The sequence below is a fragment of the Urtica dioica genome, chromosome 8, assembly GCF_054948205.1.
Source record: "Urtica dioica subsp. dioica isolate 48M chromosome 8, U.dioica_male_clone48M_v1_H2, whole genome shotgun sequence".
In the NCBI taxonomy this organism is placed as follows: Eukaryota; Viridiplantae; Streptophyta; class Magnoliopsida; order Rosales; family Urticaceae; genus Urtica; species Urtica dioica.
Genome location: NC_142763.1, coordinates 21,826,457 through 21,848,682, shown reverse-complemented (window position 1 = coordinate 21,848,682; position 22,226 = coordinate 21,826,457). Strand labels below are relative to the sequence as shown.

Here is a 22,226-nt window from a genome sequence, read left to right as displayed (position 1 = left end):
ACTGGAAAGAAGTCAAGTAATTTTTGTATGTCATACGGTTTTTTTTTTTTAATTAATTCTGGACCATTGGATCTATGACTGAAATATGAAAAAGAAACAATCCATCAACTATATACATATGAATAAAAAAAAATTCATTTCTCTTTTTCATATTTTTTTCTTTTATTGTGATCGTCCATATAATAAGTTTTATATATAAATAAATATATATATGTGTGTACACATCTATTTTTTTTTTCTGTTGATAGGAATATAAAAGCAAAATCGCTTGAGCTTACTTCATAAAACAAACATTAACCACTTGGGAGGTCCATTGTATTTATATAAGGGCGAATACAAGTACGGAATGAAATAAATAAAAATTTACACCATACAATGGTGGTATTTGCTAGTATAAAAAAAATTAGTATGATAATTTTTTTTATTTATTAATTAGTAAATTAAATTTACAATTTTCTTCATGGAACTAATAAAACCTCATTCTTAAATCAATATGTTTTCAGTCCCCAAATATTGAGGTTTTCTCGTTCAGTGCCAAATGTTTTGATTCAATTTGCAATTAATGGACTCTTCCCCAGTCCATCGCGCCTTTCGATCTCTCACTAACTCTCGTCGAGTTAGATTCCACTGGATTTAGGAAGTGTAGGCACACTAATCTGTATCTCTCTCTAATGGCTCCTCCGAAGAAATCGAAGAAGATTAAAAAGGAATCGAAGAAAAAGAAGAAGCTGAGAAGGTCGAGCCCAGTTCCCACAGAACCCCAAGCCAACGATTCCGAGTGGTGGGATTGCTTCTGGCGCAAGAATTCTTCCGCTCCAGGTCTCTCTCTCTCTCTCTCTCTCTCTCTCTCTCTCTCTCTCTCTCTCTCTCTCGTTTACAAATGTCCATTCTCTCTACACGAATCGAAACAAACCGTCCCATTTTCCCATTTTTCACAACCCAAAAAACACTCATGAACGAACGAAAGATCATCGGCAAATTCTGATACACCCGGCTAGTAGAAATTATATCGTTAGCTAATAGTCTAGAGTATTCCCAAAATTAGTATATAAAGGCTCTCTTATTCTACATTTTTTTTATGCTTTTTCTTTAGAGGGAATACCGATAACCCCTGAAGCAGTGTCTTATCAAATTCAGATGCTTTGAGCTAAGCTAACTCGCGAATCTCGAGAAACGCAGGGTGTCGGGTCCCCGGTGACGAGGCAGAGGGGTTTAAGCACTTTTTCCGAGTCTCGAAGACGACATTCGAGTACATATGCTCTCTGGTGAGAGAGGATCTGGTGTCCCGACCTCCCTCGGGGCTGATCAACATCGAGGGACGGCTTCTGAGCGTGGAGAAGCAGGCGGCGATCGCACTCCGGAGGCTGGCCTCGGGGGAGTCCCAGGTGTCCGTGGGGGCGTCCTTCGGGGTCGGCCAATCCACGGTCTCCCAGGTGACGTGGCGCTTCATCGAGGCCCTCGAGGCCCGGGCCCGCCACCACCTCCGCTGGCCCGACGAGGCCCGGGCCCGAGCCCTGAAGTCCGCCCTCGAGACGGGGTTCGGGCTCCCGGGCTGCCTCGGGGCCGTCGAGGCCACCCACGTCGTCATGACCCTCCCGGCCGTCCAGACCTCCGACGATTGGTGCGACCCCAAGAGGAATTACAGCATGCTCTTGCAGGTCAATTTTAGGCTCCATTATTTATTATATATATATATATATATATATATATATATATATATATATATATATATATATATATCCTTATTTACAATTTTAAATAAATAAAATTAAGTAATTAGCCAACAAAAACGTTTGGAATTACTATATAACCAAAGTTTCGTAAATCTTAGGTAAATAGCCATAAATATGACGTGACATTCCTGATTTGCCATTGCTATCGCTGTTTTTGGGTCAACACTTAGAACCGTCCGTGGTTTGGTCTAGGGCCGGACCCTGTGACCGCACGTAGGTTGTGTGTGGGGAAATATCATCTGCTCGTCATCTTTGCCTCTTCGGAAAGAGGTTCTCGGTTTCTCGTGACTTCGTGATTAGTTCACTTTTGTGTTCTTCGCGTTCGTTGTGTCCTTTGAGTCCGTCGGGCTCTTCGCGTTCTTTGTGTTCGTCGAGTCCTTCGAGTTCGTCGTGTTCTTCGGGTTCTTCGCGATCTTCGGACTTTTCGTGTTCTTCACCTGAAAAGACAAGAAACGTGAACTAGAAGGACGCGGTGGGGTTTCCCCTGGCGGACACTCCGACGCTCAACATTAGTCAAGGTGAGGAGCTAATATCTCGTCTCAAGTGTCGAGAGAGGAAAATATAGTGAGTCGGGAGTGAAGCAGAGATTTCTTCAGTTTTAAAAAACTTACCTTTAGAGTGAATGTAGAGGGGTATTTATAGCTTTTCATTTTGAGGTTTGAGTGAGCATTGAGGGTATTTTGGGCATTGGAGATCGTTTTTGATCAAGATTGTGGAAGTTAGCCGATAGTATTCTTGCCGATAGTTTCACATTGATAGTCTTTTGTGCCGATAGTCTTGAGCGCCTATAGTCTTGATCATTGATAGTCTTTAGCGCCGATAATCTTGGACGCCTATAGTTTTGATCGCCGATAGTCTTTTGCGTCGATAGTTCAAGGATTCTTGTCTACGCCGATAGTCTTGTTTTGCCAAAGACTTTGGGACGCCGATAGTTTGGTCTTTAACTTCGCCGATAGTTCAAGGATTCATCTCTTTGTCGATAGTCTTGCTTTGCCAAAGACTTTGTGACACCGATACTTTGGTCTTGAAATTTGCCGATGGTTTAAGCACGCCGAAAAATAAATAATTGGTAAGATTTCTGAAACATAAAGTAGGATCCCACCAGAGTGCCTTCTACTTCTAGTTCGGTCTTGAACTTCGCCAATAGTTAGGTACTTTTTTACTGAATTGTTTTATGTTGCTTATAGTTTTGGTGCAAGTTTTACTAAATCTTGTCGTTTTTTATCTCGGGGTGTCATTTTTATCTTGTGAAAAACGACGGCATAACAGCCATTTCATTGAAATAAAATGGTGGGATATTTACGTCAATTTACAGGTGTAAATACATAGACGTGGCTATTTACCCAAGATTTATGAAACGTTGATTATATGGCAATGTGAAACTGTAAATATGACTATATACCTAATGAATCCTTTTTTTTATTGCATATGATTAATATGTATGAATTAGTTATTTACCAAAAATTTACAAAATATTGGCTATTTAGAAATTACTCTAGTTTTGGTGGCTTAATTTTCGAATTATTTGTAAATTTTAACCGGTTATGTCCTGGTTAACTGCGGTTATTGAAACTAACGGTTATTTGGTTAACCGTTCTAAAAAAACATGGTTAACTGTTCAAAATGGTTAAAGGTTTTAACTGGTTAACCATTTTGCCGACTTTTACTTTGCAGGGTGTGGTGGACCACGAGATGAGGTTCGTGGACGTCGTCACGGGATGGCCCGGAGGGATGAGCGTCTCGAGGCTGTTGAAGTGCTCGGGGCTTTACAAGCTCTGCAGCGCCGGAGAGAGGATGGGCGGTGGAGATTATGTTGTCGGAGGGGTTTCGTATCCGCTCCTTCCTTGGCTCGTGACGCCTTTCGGGGAAGAAGGGGACAAGGTTGAGGAGCGTTTCGATGCCAAGCACGAGGCCGTGAGGCAGATCGCGGTGAAGGCGTTCTCGCGGCTTAAAGGGAGTTGGAGGATCTTGAACAAGGTTATGTGGAGGCCCGATAAGAGGAAACTGCCGAGCATTATCTTGGTGTGTTGTTTGCTTCATAATATAGCGATCGACTACGGGGATGAATTGCAGCCCGGCGTGGCTTTGTCGGGCCACCATGATTCGGGTTATGTCGAGATGCGCTGTAAGCAGGTTGATCCTCTCGGGAGAGTTTTGAGGGAGGATTTGGTTAAAATGATGAAAGAGAGAGAGAGAGAGAGCGTGGCAGACAAGGTGAAATGTCGGGCTGAGGACTCGGGGAGATTCTGAGCTGTGTAACTCGTGAGAGTGTTGTAGTGTTTGTTGAACACAGTGTTATTGATAAGTGGTAGGATTTCGAAGAATATCTTGGCAACTTGGCATTGCTTGAAAATCCTGAAATGCTGTAATTTGAGCTTTGGATTTGAAATTACTAGTTGGGACTTTGGGGGATTGCTAATATACAGAACTGTTGTTGACGGTTGAAATCTTCCAACAATAAAAGACTCGATAAAAGACTCGGAATCAAACGCTGGAATATATATGTATATATATATATATATATATATATATAGTGTACCGAAAATGTGTACATATATAGTCTTCTAACACAAATCTCTTCTTTTTAAATTGAGCATATTTAGCAATTACACTATGTTGGTTTACTTGACCGAACTATCAAACGGCCAAATGGCAAAAAAATAAAGCTTCTCGGAATCTTTCTCTTGAAAATCCGTTCTCTGAGGCGTGGAATAGAGCAAATACAAAGAGTTACAGACTGGAGAAAAAGTTAACCGAAGCAATACTAAAATATTTCAAGTACAATTACGCGCCTCGATGAGGCACTACTTGTGATAGATTTACTACGCTAGATTAGATCTTAAAAACCGACCCTTTATAATAAAGCAAACAAGCAAATCGTTGAAGAAAAGTAAACTCATGAGTGTGGCTTCATTTGATTCGCAGACCGGCCTGGCAATTACACGGCAGGATCTCAACACTAATAATGAAAACCAGATCCTCTACAGAACAAGAGAAAATGCAACAAAAACACAGAATAAAAAATGTACGGTCTATAAAACAGTTCTACAGGGATGAAGTAAATTTATAGACAAAATATTGCGTCTACTATCTCATCAATAACTAGTTTATGTGCCGATGAAAAGTTAAATCAATCTCCCCGGGTCGGAGGTTCAACGCACGAACAGAAAGAAGATTTCTTGTACTTCCGAGTAGTTCTAACGGCGCCTCCATAGAGATAGTCGCGCAGAAGAACTCTCGACTTTTGCTCGGGAACTCTGAATCTCCCTTTGCTTTCCTTCTCTTCGCCGTCAAGTTTCAGCAAGAGGAATTGCAGCCTCTGAACTTCCAACTGCAATCGCCCGATCTTTTCCGACCCTCTTCTCGCCTGCTCCGAGATCTTTCTCCTCCTCACACTCCCACTTCCGTCCAACACCGCCACAGACGTTGAATCAGACGGCTGAGAATCGTCCTCGTAACTCCTCATCATTTTACGGTTCGATTCGAAGAGCTTCGAGATCGCTTCCTCGGATTCGCCGAGCTGTCCCTTCACGCTTTCGTATTCTGGCCCTTTTCCCTTCCTGCTCTTCTCGGTGATCTCGACCTTTCGCTTCAAGTCCTGCACGGTTATCTGGAGGTTCGAAAGCTTCTGAGCGTCCGAGTCGAGCCTTTCGAGAACTCTTCTCTTACTGCTGTTGTTCCCTTCCTGCCGGGGCTCTGAGAATCTCCTCGAGATCTCTTGCTTGTCCACGCCCAACTCTTTCTCGATTAGCGATTCCACGGAGGGGTTTTTGCTTCTGTGGTGTGGTTTGGAGGCAGATTTCTGAGCCTTGCCGACCGTCATGTCGATGCTTCCACCGTGGTCAACTGTCTCCCACAACTCAACTATATGATTCTCGCCGTCCACGGCCTCTCTCTTGCTTCTCCTGAAGGACGGACGATCCGAGGATATCTGATCGAGAACGATGTCTTTTGTCAGAACTTCGTTCGACAACTCCGAAATTTCCTGGGTCTTTGTCCTTCTTGTACGAACCCTGAGACTTTTGTTCAGCCCATTTCCCATTTCTTCTTGTCCGATCTCTCGGTTTGAGCTGCCACTGGCCTTTAAGTCTTCAATCTCCCTCACTGCAGCATCTAGTTTGGCACCTGAAGCCAAAATTTCCGTCATTGCAACTTTTTCCTTTTCGGTTATTGCTATTTCAATAGCTTCGATCCTTCTCTTCAAACTCAGCAATTCCAGAATACCATCTTGTAGTGTGGTAGTTTGAACTTCGCCAGTTTCAGAGATTTCTCCATTCTGAGTAGTCAAATCAGCATCCTGAATCGCAAATAGAACATCCATCATTTAAAGAATAAATATGTAACATAACTTATATTCCAAATAAGCAACAAATATTTGAGGGACTCTTAGTTTTATAATTTACATATGAGAAAAATCTAAAATTTCTAAGATAATAATTCAGTTGAACAATTAGATCATACCTCTGGATCTTCACACTCAGCTTCAAAAGCTTCTGCGCCCATTGTATGCTTCTCAAGAGATGCTATACAAGTCTCCAATGAGATAACAGCTGATGTGTAATTGGCCAACTGAGCTTTAAGTCCACCATTTGCATCTTTCAAAGTGCCAAGTTCTTGTTTCAGAAGTCCGATCTCCAAACCTTTGGAATCACTTTCATTTTCAAGGCTCGCACACTTCTCGAAAACCTCCTTCATCTTTCCTTCAAGCAATACTTCAAAGACATTGGACATTTGCAGTTCAGAAAAGAACACTTCAGCCTGGCCCTCCCACATCTCAACATCATTTTCCCTCCGAAGCAATAGATTCTTCGAATCAATAATTTCACTTTGGAACTTGTCGTTGACTGATTTAACCAAACACAGCTCGCTATCAGATTTATCCAAGACCTCCTTAAGATGGGCATTTTCCGTCCGCATACCTTCCAGCTTCTCCTCCAGTACTCTGGCCTTCTCATCGAGATCAACGTTATTTATACGAACATCATTCAGCATTGCAGTAAGTTCCGCAAGATCCACCAAATTCTTGGAGACAACATGATTGAAAACCAGGGACATGTTACTGTGAAACATTGTCTCCCCGAGCACGGCATAATTTTCCTCTTCAAGGCAACTTCTTTGTTGTTCCAAATCTGAGACTGTCAGAGTCAAGGATCTTTTCTCTTCAAGCAACTTGATATTTTCTTTCTGTAGATCCTCGTTAGCGCTTTCTGAGTCCACCAGCTTTCTGCGAAGATCTTCTGTTTTAGATGCCAACTCATTTTCCCTTTGGTCTGCCTCTGCTAGCTTCAGTTTTAAATCTTTAATACTCTGGCAAAACTCCTGCCCCATCGCGTGCAACGCCAATAGCTTCTGAGACTTGATCCTGAACTCTCGATCGATACTATTTCTCTCCGTCATAAGATTAAACCCGTCTGACTCAGCTTGCTCTAAACTTGCCAAAAGAACCGATTTCTCGATCACCAATCTCTGCATTTCGTCAAAACTAGAACATAGGGAGTCTCGCATCTCTTTAAGTCTAATGGTGACAAGTTCCAAGAGGCTTTGATCCTGCTCGGCTTTATCGGAAAACCCATTGCTCTCATTGACACTTAGAATCCTCAATAACTGAAAAAGCCCCATTCTCAATATATTATTGTGCTCAGACAAGAATTTATTATCCTCTCTCCGTCCAACATTTTCATGCTGCATTTCTGAAACCAGTTTCTCCGACTTCACTGATTCGTCCAAGAGCTTTTGCTTCTCTGTGTGGAGGGCGAAATTTTTCTCTTCCAGGCCTTGGATGCACTTTAGTAATATTAAGATTTCGATCTGAGCACTGAGAGCTTTGTCTTGTTCCTCTTCGTACACTTTCTTCCTATAAAGACCTTCTGCTTGTAGTTGAGAAATCTGTGACTCCCTGCTTGTCAATTGCGCCTTGCTCAACTCACAGAACTCGGCATGTTGTTTCTTCTCGGAATCCAACTGAATGCTCAAGTCTTCCACCGCACCTAGTAAGTTCTCTTTATCCTTTTCCACAGCCGAAAGTTTCTCATCTAGTGCCGTGTATCGATTTCCAAGATCTTCCAGTCTCTGCCGAGTACTGTTCAACTGAGAAATTAAACTCTCTCTTTCAGTGACAAGGCCCGATTTCTCCCCGTCAAGCGACAGGCACGAATCTTCCAAGCTCTTTGACTTTACTCTCAATCCTTCTACCATTGCGTTTGAGTCGGACAGAGAATTTTCCAACATGATGTTTTTCATCGACAGTTCGTCAAGATTCTCGTTTGTAACTTGTAGCTGAGAAATCAAACTGCTCTTCTCCGCAACAAGACTGGACTTTTCTTCCAGAAGAAATTGACAGGATTCTTCCAATACCTTTACCTTTTCTCTAACTCCTTCTAACTCATCATTCAGATCAGCAAGAGAATTTTCCAAAAGGATATTTTTCTCCATAAGTTTCTCCATGATTTTCAACTGTTCCAAAAGAGCCACTTTCTCGAGCTGATTGGTCTCGCACAGTTGCTTCAACTTTGTTTTTTTGTCCTGCAATTCCTTCACAGATGAAGAAAAGCACTCCGGATCATAGCCGACTGACTCCACCTGCTCTAGCATAGCCTGGTTTTTCTTACTCAGTTCCTTCAGTTCCTCGTTGAGACAGTATATCTCTTGCTGAAGAGCATTTCTCTGGTCTACACGAAGTTCAACCTCCTCTTCCAGTCTCTTGATAGTCCCCTTCAAGCTCAAGATATCCTCTTGCAGACTTTTTATCGACATGGAAGAAGACAAATTAAGCTCATTCAAACCCTTGTTCTCCTCCTTGATCTTCCTGATCTCTTCCTCCAATCCCTGGCTGCGAGTTTTCATGCCATTCAGCATTTCGGCCCTATTCTGGAGCTCTGCAACCAGGGATCTTAGTTCTTCTTGAGACTGAGAATGGAGATGCTGCAATGTCTGAAAAGCAGTTTCGGCTTCCACGAATCGCAGCCGCTCTTCCTGTACGCTAGTCCACAATCTTCCCAACTCCTTCTGCTTCTCTGTAAGCTCATCGCCTTGAGAACCCATTTTGTGCACTAAAGACTGCAACTCCAACTGCAGAGTCTGATTCGAATCCGCCAGAGCAAGACACCTCTCTTCAGCGCCCTTCAACTTAGCAACTCCGTCGTTTATCTCAGAGTTGAGCCTTTCAGCCTCCTCTTGAGCACGAGCGAGTTTCGACTCGAGATTGGAAATGGTCTCTAAGCACCGCATGTATTGGAAAACAGCGTCGTCTTTCTCCTCGCTTAACTTGGAAAAGGCTTGCTTCAAGGCTTCGAGTTCGCGTTCAGCTTTATCCGCGCGCTCGTTAACCTGTCGGGCGTCCTCCTCAGCTTGAACCAGCTTACCCTGCAGATTCGACATCATCTCCAGTGATTGCTTGTACTGTACAAGAAGAATATCTTTTTCAACTTTCATCCTGTCCAACTCGTCTTGTAGAGCTTCAGCTTCAGATTCAGATTTCTCCGCATTTTTTTGTGCAGAACTGACACTAGTTTCCAGGCTAGATATTTTATCCATAAGCTGCTGGTACTGAACGAGACTAGCTTCCCTTTCAGACTGCAATTTGGCGAGAGCCTCCTTCAAATTCTGGACTTCCGCTTCAGCCATACTAGCTCGTTCGTTGAGGTCTTTGGAATCGTTTTGTGCACGAGAGACTTCAGACTCGAGGTTGGACAGTCTCTCCAAGCTCTGCTCGTACTGCCGCAAACCAGCTTCCTTCTCAGATTCTAAATTCTCCAGGGCCTTCTTTAACTTCGAGATTTCTTCCTCAGCTTTACCCATGCGATCGGAGTCCGACAAGGCTTGAGCTTGCAGATCTCGGCTCCCATTGCGTTGGTTGCTCTGATCTCTATCCTCGACCGCGTGAAAGTTGAGGCCTTTTCTTGCTCTCCCATCTGCAAACTTCTCTCCAGACCCAAACGTGTCGTTGAAACCTCCGTTCCTCTTCGTAGCTTGGAAGTGAGACGAAAAGGCTTTCAAAGTTTCCTTTTGATGTTCGTCGGGATCGAACGCACGCCCAGGATGTGGGATATCTGGCGTACGTGGGTCGCCATCGGCACCGGAGCCGGGTGACTCGTCTGAGAACATTGGTGGAACTTGGTTGGGAAAAGCTTCAGCCATGGTGTGATGAGCCTGGCGTATGACACCGGTCGCGTGATCGTATCTCTCCGCCAACGCGCGATACGCTCGGTAGAACTCCTCGACTAATTTCATGAGCTCCGGGCGCTTCTTGTAATACATCTCCGCTCTCCTCGCAAATGAATCAGCGTCTTCCTCAATGACCTTTATCATTTGCTTGACCTTCGAATCCATATCTGTTGCACCGTATCATTTCACGTGATTAGAGACCAAAAAATCGAAAGCAACCAACAGTACAAAGCTAAAAAGAGTTCCAATGTAGAATCTAGTCAGTCCCTCTTTGTGATGATATTATCATAAGAGCGGAGGTTATTTTTTAAAGAGCGATATACTCGCCAGGAAAGTTTGTACAACAGCAAACTTTATGCTCTTAGAAATGGAAATCAGTCAACAGTAATAGTAAAATTTGTGCTGTTATAAATCGAAATCAGTCCGAAAATTCAACATCAAAGGCAAACCTGTAAGATTCTCCTGAAGCCATTTCGAATTCTTCGGGCTTATGTGGCTGTCCCACCACCAAGAATACATGCGTCTAGACCCGCCCTGTGACACGGCTGCCATTTTTGCTTTCAAAATATGCTTTCCTATCCGTTCTTTGCTAACGGTCCGATCCAAAACGCAAACTGAACAGTCGATTCAATCAAGAGCGGCTAAGAAACAAGCAAAAATGAGAATTCCTCTAGGCTGTAATATATCTCTGGTTGTCAACCCCTACTCAACAGAGTGAAAACTTCAACTTTAAGATCAGTCTCATCAGATTACATATGGAAAATTCATGGCAAAATGATCTGATCACAGTACATCACAGTGCGTGGATAATGAAAAGATTAATTATATTTACCTGATCAACCGAACGGAGCCGCCGAGAACGATAAACAAAAATCACTGATCTCGTGAAATCTTGTAGAAACGTCCTGATCGATCATGAATTAAGACAAGAGTGTCAAATTCTATTGACTTTTTTCTCAAAAAGTTTTGAAAATCCAGAATTGTGGAGTTCTCTAACAAGCTTCCAAGATCACAAAAGTAAGTTCGTGTTCTAAATAAAATAATAATATATATAAATAAATAAATAAATAAAACAGCGGAGAATCTGCCGACACGGCTTGAACATCGTAATCACCTCAGCAAAAAAAAAAAAAAAAAAAAAAACGAAAATCTTCCACAAAGCTCCATGTGAACAAACTAAGACTAAAGAATAAAGTCTCTAAAACTATAAACCTTTAGAAAGCACACAGAAATACACGATTACGTGAAGATTAACACGAAGGCTAGCGTGAAACTAAAGCTGAAAATAAAGGATCACAGAAAATATGAAAAGGAGAAAAACTTACTGAGACCGAGGACAAATGAAACGAAAATCGGATGTCTTCTCTTATTTGATCAATCTTTTCTTTTTCGCTTTTTTTATTTTTTCAGGTTGGTTTTGTTCAGCAGCAAGCTTCAGCTGCTTTATTTTCTTTTTCTTTTCTTTTTTCTTTTTCTCACCCCATTTGTTGTGAGATCTCTCTCTCTCACTTTCTCTGTTTATTTTATGCTTTCGCTTCTTTATGCATAGCAGTGGTTTGGTTTGGTGCCAACTCAGCTTTTGCAAACTGTCAAAGAGGAAAGAAGAGAATAAGTATTGTCGGAAAGAAATCAAGTAAAACTTAATTAATTAACAAAAAAAAATAATCTCTAAGTTTGACAACAGCCGTGGAATCTGTATTTTATTATTTTTTATTTTCTATTTTCAGTTCTTCACGCTTGCTATTTATTATTACCTTTTTTAAGTTTGACAACGGAAACTAGAGTAGGATCATAGACGATTCTGGGGAATCTGAAAATGACCATATTAACCCAATATTACTGTTTTGTCATTGGAATTAAATGATGTTTAACTGATTTTTAGGAACAAATGTTAGATAGTTTTAAAAAATAAAAATAAAAAATAACTTGTTAGATAGTTATCTTTTCTTTTTCATTCCAGGAGTGTGTCGTGACAACAGCCGTGGAATCTGTATTTTTTTTTTTTATATATATAAAGTGTTCTTCAAATAAATATATGATAAAAGACAAAGGATTGGATTACAAAAGTAACACAAATAAAAATACATCTACAAGAAAAAAAAATGAAAAACGAGCCACAAATAATCATAAATACAATAAAATAACTTATGAGTTATCAATTTATGCAAGTAAACAGTCATTATCATATTAATATACGAATCGCGAGCGAAAACGTCGATCTTTGCTTGTTACAAATTGCGATTTTAGGGTTCGTGCTCGATTGAGATCCACGGTCAAGAAGATAATCAAATCTTAGATATAAGATTCAAATCTGAAGAAAAAAAAAATTCAAACCTATCCGATTAAATATTAGGCGATACATAAGTCAAATTTTTAAGTCTGAATTATTAAAACATAAAGCAAAACATGAAAAAAAAAATATATAAAAAAAAATAAAAAATAAATTAGGTCGAGAATTTTTCATTGATCGAGACAATCGGAGTCTCTCTATTCTAGGGGAAGATTGGTAAAATATTGAAAGCTCAGACATTTGATTTTTGAGAGAGAGCATTTAGGAATTTTTTTTTTTTTTTTTTTTTTTTAGAAAGAAAGAAAGATATACTGTGGTGTTCCGTGAAATCTGTATATTGAAGATCAATAAAAATAATTTTAATATAATTTAAGAAGCATTAAATAATAGACATAAATGAGATATAGATTATTTCAATATATTTGATTTAGGATAACTTATTATTTGATTGAAAGTGTAATTCGATGAACTATTTGTTCGGCTAAAGTTATTTTTATGGAAATTTTGAGTTTGGAGAAAATATTCTATTGTAGTTGTGATTTCGTAATTAAGAATTATTGGGAGGATTAGACGCTGACTATGATTCATGTTTGACAAAAAGAAAGAGATTGGTTCAAGACAAATATGATATTTAGATGTGACATTACATGTGGCAATTTATACCATTAAAATATGATTAAAAATACTATTTCCAAGCTGTTCAGTGGGCAATTCTAATTTCTAACGTTGACGGCTTTCGTCACCTTCTTTTTTTTATTATAAATAAATTTCAGCTCATTTTATTACTATTTTTCTTTTTCTCTTATTTATTTGCTTTTTGCCGTCTTGAAATTATTTATTTCAAATTAATGTTTGAAATACTGATATGATTTCAACAAATACTAATGATTCATTGAATATTGAAAATATGAGCATAATTTTCGTGAAAACTTGAAATAATGTTATCGACGAATCAATTCTTTACCGAAATAAATATTTGAAAATATAAGAAATCTAACATATTAAAAATAAGTCTATAATGTCGCCTGAAGTTAGATTTCCAACAGAAATTTTGTCGATTATTCCTATTTCCCCCCATCCAGTTTTCAACAGGTGGTGTTTCAAAGTTCAAACATTGATGTGTTTTTTGCTAGCTAAAGAATTTAATTACTTTTACCTTACAGTTACACAACCGTTTTTTATTCTTAACTTTATCAAAGTTACGTAACGTTAACATAACGAAATTATAGTCAACACTTGGATTTTGGAATTTCATGCCCAATGACTGGACGCTAAATAATACTCAATTTCTTGCCGTCAAATATTATACATTTATTTACAAATATATATTCTACATTTATTCGTTGAATACCTCACTATAAATTTAAAGACATAATGGTTTAAGACAACCGTTTGAAAATGAAATACATCGAAAATCACGTTCAAATCACCTCCAAAAACGTGTGAATGTGATCATCGAATTACCTCTTACAAGGCAAATCAGGAATCGACACAATGGGAACTTTTTTTTTTCTTTCTTTCTTTTGTTTATGATGATTATAAATGGCCTTTATCTTTGCTTAGTAGTTACTCAAAACATTTTTCTCAAGCAAAATAAATACCCTACTTTAGAGTGGTAATAATGAGGAGAAAATAAGGGCAATTAAGTAAATGCGAGAGAATCTTGAATGCGCACAGAAACTGCCACTATGAAATATGAATGTAGCCATCAAAAATATAAAAAAGTGGTGGGCAGGCGGGTGGGCGGTGTTGCTTGGTGGACGGTCGTTATATGATTAGTGATCAGACCCGCGACTTACTAAACAAATACGACCACGTGTGATTTGCTACCTCTAGCTTATTTATGATCGAGGGTATCTTGTGAACAAAATGTATTTATATATATATATATATATATATATATATATATATATATATACTATTAATGATATTAAGATAAACTAAAAAAATATTAACATTTAATTACATTTTTCATTCATCAATATTTGTTAGTGTTAAATGTTGAACTATGAAAATGGTGTTTTCGAATGACCATGAGAGATTGTGGTAGAGAGTACTCGTTGTAAGCAAAAGATGTTTCATAAATGGGTACGAGTACTCCACATCCATAAAATTAAAAAAAATTGGCCCAATTGTTTTTAAAAGTTAATCTGGTTTTTGAGATTTCGGAAACTGATTCAATTTTCTATTGATAACTTGCGGTTTTCTCAATATCAAGCGATTTTGTTCATACACTTAACAGAAAGTGTCAAAAATCAGTATATTTGTTGATTTTCTCTCTATTTAATCGATATTTTAATCCGTGGTTCAAGGATCTGGGGTAATTAATTGAGTCAAAATTTGATGAACCGCTCACCAACTTTGTTTATAAGCTTCTTAAATAGTTTATGGCATAGTAGTTTACTTCTGTAATAAGCTTCTTAGTTTTCTAAATTCTAATTTACCGAAGGCGAATGAGAGACGAGTTGAGGAAATCTATGGAGAGTGTCCGGGGATAAAATAAAATCAAGATAAACGGATAGTGAAAAAGACTGTACACTGAACTCATAATTCGGGGTCTGAAAAAGGTCCTGGATGGATTAAAGAGCCATGATTGTGCCTTATGGACCAAAAAATTATAAAAGACTTGTGTATTTAAAGTACACTCTGTCTTCTCTAAACTCACATGCAACCCATATAGATAAATCAAAATCATTAACTCAAATAAATGAAAAATATTATGCAACACACACACACATATATATATATATACCCAACTTTGGTCCTGCAATTTTTGTTTAAGTTTTAATTTATTCTCTCACACATTACACGCCCATGTGGGTGTTAAGTGATATATGATTCAATTTGGGTAAGACTGTTGTGATTTACGTTCTCCGAAAAATAACAAATAAAAGAAACAAATAGGTAAAGAACATGTAAAGTGCAGTTTATATACAAAGGTGGTACAGTCTTTTTTTTTTTTTTTTTTTTTTGAGGGAAAACCGAGAATTCCATTAGACATAAGTGATTACAAACACTAATGCAGACTTTGAAAGTCCCAATACAGAGATGCTTATGATCTCGGATTGAATCGAACCCATCGATATGAACAAATGAAAGCGATCATGGAGTTTAAACGTGGCTTGGAATCCAACAGTGGAAAACCAACAAAGCACACAACTAATCGAGCACAACATCAGCTCTTTGACAAAAACCTCTATGGTTGATAGGCAAACCCGAACAACCAAGAGCACAAGACCTCGGAAGAGAGTCTCAAACCTGCATAAACGCATGTCTAACAGGAATTCCATTACGGAAGGCTGAACGATGGCTAATCCAACTTCAGAAACCATACAGAAATTGCAAAAAGCAAAAAAAACAGGAAAAATACAAACCAAAGTCAAACACAAGACACACCACCCACAGAACCAAACGTAACCAAGACCCAAACAACCTGTCACTCGGCGGCAAGCATCAACGACTCGAACCCACGGCGCGGAGCACCTCCAGAGAGCGACGACGATGGAAACGCGGAGAGCCGGGAAGATGAGGGGCTGGAGCAGAGGATCTTGACGGACGAGTGGACGCGGCCAAGGAAACAAGGCGACGGCGGAACTGGATGCAGATCTGGTTGCAGATCTGACGGGAGAGCTGCGAGACCACATCGGAGGCCGGCGTGAGAGGAAGAAACCAGCGGGAAGGAAAGGAGAGAAGGAGAGGGTCGCTGGGAGACAGATCCACGGCGGAGACGATGACGACGCCGACCGAAGACAAGGGGAGACACCGAAAGAGCGGAGGCACGCAAGGAACGAAGGCACGCAAAGAGCGTATCGTCCTCCCCTCCGGGTCGGAGCCGAGCCGAGCCGATGGATTGCTCAGCGCCGGCAACCGAAGCCCAGAGGGGCGGCGGCAAGAAAACTAGGGTTTTCTCAGAGCGTTTTTGCTAGAGAGAGAAACCTGCGATTTTTTTTCTTCTGAGATGAGGTGGTACAGTCTATTTATTCTATTAGAAAAACTTTCACAACATAGACTCCTCGTTAAATCCTCTCCAAGTTCACCTAAGGAAAGAGCTCGGTCTTTATAAATTTTTACAAAATAGTCAACATTTTTAATCGTGTAATTGAATAGTCAAATTTTGATACGGTTTATACAATTGTTAACATTGTCTATAAAGTTTTTGAACATCTATATAATTAATGACAGGATAGAAAAAATCGACACCTAATGCTTGTACATTTTTATTTAATAACTATTTTATTAATTTTAGATAACATTAACTGTATTATATAATTTTAGCTAGAAAACTCATTTTACTATCACGTATTAATCTTTATTTGATATCTGTTATATTTGAATCATTATATTTTTGTGTGGCCAATTCAATGTAATTAATGTTCCTTAACCTTTTTTTATATAAAACTATAAAAGGGCTCCTCGTGTGAAATATAATATAATAAAAACTAAAAAAAGCTTGAATCACAAAAAACTAAGTTCAAAAGAAAATTCAAAATTCTTTATAAAATATGATAAGTTGATCACAAAAACAATATTACAATCGAAATTGACCGACATAATTACATGTCGCAGATTGCGTTATTACGAACCTTGTCCGACTGAGATCAAACAAAAAGAAATTATATATCATATCTAAGGTCCAATGAATAAAATTAAAAATCGCACTAATCAAAGATCTAAGGGAAAATAACACATTTATACCATGTGTTTTAGTGAAATGTCGAGTTTAACCCTCGGTTTTCAAAAATGCCGAGTTCATACCATCTGTTTTACTAAAATGACGAAATTATACCCTGTGTTTAACTAAAATGACGAAATTATACCCTGAAATGAATAACAGCGTCACAAATCTCCCTTTCATTGATATTAACTCTTATATAAGAAAAACCAAATCAAATTTAAATCAGTGCCCTAACTTCCAAATTCTCAATTTTGAAATAAAAATAGCCTTAAATTGAAATTAAATAATAAAACTCATACCTCCTAAGAAATGACTTCATTCCGTGTTCGAATTGTAACTCTAAATCCTGGATACTCTGCTCGAATATACGATTTTGATGACTATCAAATATCGATGTTTACCGCTTTGCCTCTTTCTGTGTTCTTCACGATTAAGAGACTGTTGTTTATTTTTTTAGTTTTTAAATAAATTACATATATGGCGCGAATGAATAAAGATAATTGGTGTTTATATATAAATAATTATAGTCAACGTCAATGAAAAGTCAATAAAAAAAAATTCGTGACATTGTTGTCTATTTCAGGGTATAATTCATTTTAGTTAAACAGAGGGTATAATTTCGTCATTTTAGTTAAACAGGGGGTATGAACTCGACATTTTTGAAAACTGAGGGTTAAACTCGACATTTCACTAAAACACATGGTATAAATGTGTTATTTTCCCAAGATCTAATAGTACAAATATCATATCAAAATTTGAATTAGTGTACTTAAAAAAACAAGAGGAAAAACTTTCCAATTGAGATCGTCGACCCCGATGGCGACTTCAAGGAAACAAGAGGAAAAACTTTCCGATTGAGACCGTCAACTTCGACGAAGACTTCGAGGCTGATTTTCAGGGCTTCAAGGAAGAATTAGAAGATGATTTTGATGAGCGGCGACCTAGGGGCGCACGCAGTTATGCACAACTCTTGGCGGCGTGGCGGTACGAGAGAGGCCTAGGTGGAGTTGCTCGGTGTGGCGGGGCGCGAGGACCAATTTAGAGTTGCTGGGTTTGCGTAGTCGGAGGCGAGGTTGGGATGGCGGGTCTGCCCGTTTGATAACAACTTACTTTAAGTGGTTTGAATATGGGCAAGATTAATTATTATTTGAGAGTGATGATTTATTTCTTTTAGCAACCACTTTTGATATATGATTTTGGATCTCTGAAAACATATTTTGTGTGATTATCGTATCTGGGATACTCGTGAAATATTTGAAAATAGCTAGAAATATTTGGAAATAACATGAAATATTTGAAATTATTCGTCTTCTTCTTTTAAACTTCGTCTTCTTATTCCTTCGATTTTCTGAATAGGATTTCTAGGATTTTAGTTTACATAGAAAAGTGTAAAAGGAAATTTTTGTAATTTTTATTTTAAAACTTAAGGTCACGTGTGTATAGGGAAGTTGTGATTGAATATCGGAACCAGACGCGTCAATAATTGTTCTATTTTTAATATTATTTCTTATTTTGATAAAGTCTTTTAAGCATTTTAGTTTAGAGGTAAATTAGGCAACAATTTAAACATTTTATAACGTGTGGCTATTTATCCAAACATTTGCAAATGTTGGCTATATCTAAATTAGATAGTTTTATTTGGGCTACTTGGCTATAGTGCCTTATTTTGTTTATAGCTTTTTTCCCCTCAAATCTCTCCTATAGTATTACATTCGAGTACTTTTTTTTTTTTGGAGATTATAATCAACATTTCAATGGGATTCTTAAACCATCTCCAATGCTTAACTATAAAACTTCAAATTTAGAATTTTTCTCCTCCAATTGTTAAAACACCAAAACTCTATATTTGGTGCATCTTTTACACAAAATGAACAGTGTTACACCAAATTTGGTGTAACGCTATTCATTTAGTTTCAAGATTACACCAAATGTTTAAGCATTATTATAATCTAATTAATTCATAATTCTTAATTAAAAGTACATATTTTAATTAATTCAATCTTAATCAATTTGTTTTTAAGTGCTTGGAGTTTTGTTTATAATCAAAATTAATTTATCAATACCACTTAAATTAAGCCAATAATTAAAAAATTATAAATATCAAACCAATATCTAATTAGATACAATTACATTTTTATATATCTAGTTTTATTATTCATAATTGATAAATAAAATACAACTACATTTTTATATATATAATTAGACAAAATTAAAACATTAAATCTAAAGCATATTAGATTAAAAAACTTAATAAAAAAGCATATTTTAAGAATAGTCACTTTAGAATGAGATTTAGTTTAATACCATTAGAGCCAAAAAGTAAATTTGATGTAAAAATTACATCAAATTTAGCTTATGAATTATATTATGCAAATTCATGGAAAAATGATGACACCTGTATGGTTCGTCTTATTATCAAGTTTCTGTGCCTAAGAAATAATAATACTGTCTGGTCCCTCTCTCGGGTTGATAAGACGACTAAAATTCAAATAATTGAAAAAGAATGCTATAGAGAAATTTAGACTATAAGAGTAATTATTATTAAATTCGTTGAAAGGTTAGGTATTCAATCAGCAGCCATGGGAAAAGAACTCAAGGTTGGAGGCTATATCGTTGGAAAATATTAATGAAATTGTTTGGACGTGAAGAATAGTCAACAAAAGTAAGGTATTAAGCTCCACGTTTTTATGCCATAGTATAAACAAGTTCCAATGAGAAAGCTTAGCCCATAAAAGACTAAAGAGGTGAAATCTTAAGTTTGACAAGGATTTTCTAGGCCTTGCCTTTTCATTTGTTGAAGAAATTATATCGAGCATGCCAACTTTACCCTGTCATATTATGTTCTATAATGGGCAATACTATTTAACTAATTACAAGCATCAATTGGCTACATAGTTAGATGGTCTTTTTCCGTAAATGGTTGGGACTTTTTCTTTTGAAAACTGAACGAAGCTTTCATTAGAAATAGAGTAAGATATCCATCGATACATTAGAATAATACCTTAATAAAAAGCACACTACAAACTTGAATCGAATTGAATGTAATACTAAATACAAATAAACGTTTATTTTGTACATGCTTTCGACAAAACGAAAAACAAATAACGCATTAAAATCGAGCACATAAGACTCTTTAAAAAAAAAATCCAAAATATTTGGTAGATAGATACACTCAACCGTAGTTTGATGACCATGACGAAGATGATTCTCCAGTCTGTATAGATAAACACCTAACAAAAAATTCACATTAGGATAGTGGACGACAGCTAATCCGTATCCAATCCAAACTAGACAAATCAACACGAAACAACAAAACGAAATGTTCACAGACACCAAACCAATGAAAGAAACAAAATCAACATAAAATCTTATTAAAGTAGTATGATAGACTACGGAAAACCACGGAAAATCAGTGTCTTCGAAGTTCCACGCATGTTACACGTGGGCAGACCCCAAACCCACATATATGAGATCGCCACTGGCGAAAGAGACATTGAAAATCACCGGACCACGGATTCCGATACTGCCACACTGTCGAACTCAACGAAGTTTGTTCCTCAAACGGAGAAGACCCACGCCCTTCCACCTCTGTCGATGATCACCGCCGCACAACCGCACCGCAATAGCTGGCGAACAAAGCTGCATTGTCGCCATCGACGAACACGTTGCATCAAACACCGCATCCGTCGTTATTTACGATTCTTGCAATTCGATATCCATGACTTAAAAGACACTAGTAACTTGGTACCTTAGTGATCTATGTCATGATTTTTTCACATAACGGTCAGAATTGGGGAAATTAAACTCCCTTCCCATATTCATTTCCCCAAATTTGGAAAATCTATGTAGTGCGTGTGTGTGTATATATAAACACACACACACATATATATATATATATAGCCATATATATGTATACATACATTTATATATTTCACATCGCAAAGAAGTACTAAAGTGGACCGTAGTTATCATAACAGAATTCTCCATGAATAGAAAAAAATAAATTATAGAAAGGAAGTGCGTGTTGATGATAATGAGAACGTAATTAAGTGGGGCATAAGAGAATGAATGATACAATAATTGATGTTGGCATATTGAGAAACTAGGAACAGGATGGGCATCAAGACACGATGATGGATACTAACACTAAAGATAATGGAAAGGTATAGATTCCTATAATCGCCATCATGTTGCCGTTTAAAAAAATTCATGTACTAATTGTACTCTTACTCAATTCCAAATGTTTTGAGATAAGAAGCTTCAAATTTGTGTTTGTTTTGGGTTCAATCTTCTTCATGTTGGCGTTACTTCCCCTTTATTTACTTGAGCTCACTATCCTTTTACTGGCTTTAGCACTTTTTATGAGTATTTGTTTTCTTATCCGAATTTATGGGTATTTATTGGAAGAAGAAGATAGACATTTTTGCTTATTGACTTTTTTACTGACTTTTATTTTAATATTTTGTTGTTTGGGATCTAACAAACACCTAAACTTTAGCAACTAGTTGGGCTTTTGAAAGATTACCAAGGGCCTTGACTGGCTCAATTCATGACCAGCCCGGCCCAACTCTCTAGCAAATCTGCAATACTCAAGCCTGCACCTCACCCTCGTATTCTGAAAATTATTTGGGTTACGTTATTTGCAAAAACAATTATTATAATATCTCGCTTCTTTATTATTTTGAGAAGAGAAATTTCATTAATTGGGCTTAATAAGCCATTAAATTATCAAGATTAGACCATAATGTTTAAAAATATCTGAATATGGACTTTTGGCCCAAAATCGGACAAAAATACCCCTGATTCAAAAAACTCATATTTTTCTCTCATTTTCAAATAATTTGCATCACAATTCTTTTCATTTGATTTCGAATTGATTGCGCTAGGATTAGAATTTTCGGTGGTCGATGCGATACGATGCCGTACGATGAGATACAAACATCGAAACTGAACATATACGATGTTGTACGATATCATACGATGATGTACGATGCGATACGATACCGTACGATGAAATACAATGTGAAACCCTCAAAATCGAAACTGAACACATACGATATCGTACGATGTCGTACGATGCTGTACGATGCTGTACGATGCGATACGATGCTGTACGATGAAATACAATGTGAAACCCTCAAAATCGAAACTGAACACATACCCAAATGAAAAGAATTGTGATGCAAATTATTTGAAAATGAGAGAAAAATATGGGTTTTTTGAATCAGGGGTATTTTTCTCCGATTTTGGGTCAAAAGTCCATATTTATATATTTTTAAACATTAGGGTCTAATCTTGATATTTAATGACTTATTAAGCCCAATTAATGAAATTTCTCTTTGAGAATGCTTCGTTCCATTTGTGC

The 22,226-nt window shown here is 37.7% G+C and overlaps 2 protein-coding genes across 3 annotated transcripts; one reads left to right on the top strand and one right to left on the bottom strand.

Annotated features, from left to right (window-relative positions):
• Positions 1-432: 432 nt before the first annotated feature.
• Positions 433-4,222, top strand: LOC149388560 (nuclease). The gene is made up of 3 exons (XM_089624827.1): positions 433-819; positions 1,180-1,658; positions 3,408-4,222. Exons 1-3 carry the CDS (start codon positions 672-674, stop codon positions 3,981-3,983), a joined length of 1,203 nt encoding a protein of 400 aa, XP_089480953.1. The 5' UTR covers positions 433-671; the 3' UTR covers positions 3,984-4,222.
• Positions 4,223-4,613: 391 nt separating this feature from the next.
• NET1D (kinase interacting (KIP1-like) family protein) lies at positions 4,614-11,535 on the bottom strand. Of its 2 annotated transcripts, none has more exons than XM_089623540.1 (5): positions 11,222-11,535; positions 10,729-10,801; positions 10,346-10,598; positions 6,195-10,063; positions 4,614-6,030 (listed from the first exon to the last, which is right to left on the bottom strand). In XM_089623540.1, the coding sequence occupies exons 3-5, from the start codon at positions 10,446-10,448 to the stop codon at positions 4,864-4,866; spliced, it is 5,139 nt and encodes a 1,712-aa protein (XP_089479666.1). In that variant the 5' UTR covers positions 10,449-10,598; positions 10,729-10,801; positions 11,222-11,535; the 3' UTR covers positions 4,614-4,863. The 2 variants fall into 2 exon arrangements, with proteins under 2 accessions (XP_089479666.1, XP_089479665.1); XM_089623539.1 differs by having other exon boundaries at positions 10,346-10,510; positions 11,222-11,534.
• Between the last annotated feature and the right edge of the window lie 10,691 nt (positions 11,536-22,226).

What these genes read in the sequence shown, in the direction of transcription:
- LOC149388560 (XM_089624827.1), top strand. Translation starts at nt 672, where the DNA reads ATGGCTCCTCCGAAGAAATCGAAGAAGATTAAAAAGGAATCGAAGAAA. An exon ending in CAAGAATTCTTCCGCTCCAG is followed by an intron (nt 820 to 1,179) that starts GTCTCTCTCTCT and finishes CGAGAAACGCAG; the next exon opens with GGTGTCGGGTCCCCGGTGAC. An exon ending in ATTACAGCATGCTCTTGCAG is followed by an intron (nt 1,659 to 3,407) that starts GTCAATTTTAGG and finishes TTTACTTTGCAG; the next exon opens with GGTGTGGTGGACCACGAGAT.
- NET1D (XM_089623540.1), bottom strand. Translation starts at nt 10,448, where the DNA reads ATGGCAGCCGTGTCACAGGGCGGGTCTAGACGCATGTATTCTTGGTGG. An exon ending in GCTTCAGGAGAATCTTACAG is followed by an intron (nt 10,064 to 10,345) that starts GTTTGCCTTTGA and finishes ACGGTGCAACAG; the next exon opens with ATATGGATTCGAAGGTCAAG. An exon ending in CTGAGTGTGAAGATCCAGAG is followed by an intron (nt 6,031 to 6,194) that starts GTATGATCTAAT and finishes TTTGCGATTCAG; the next exon opens with GATGCTGATTTGACTACTCA.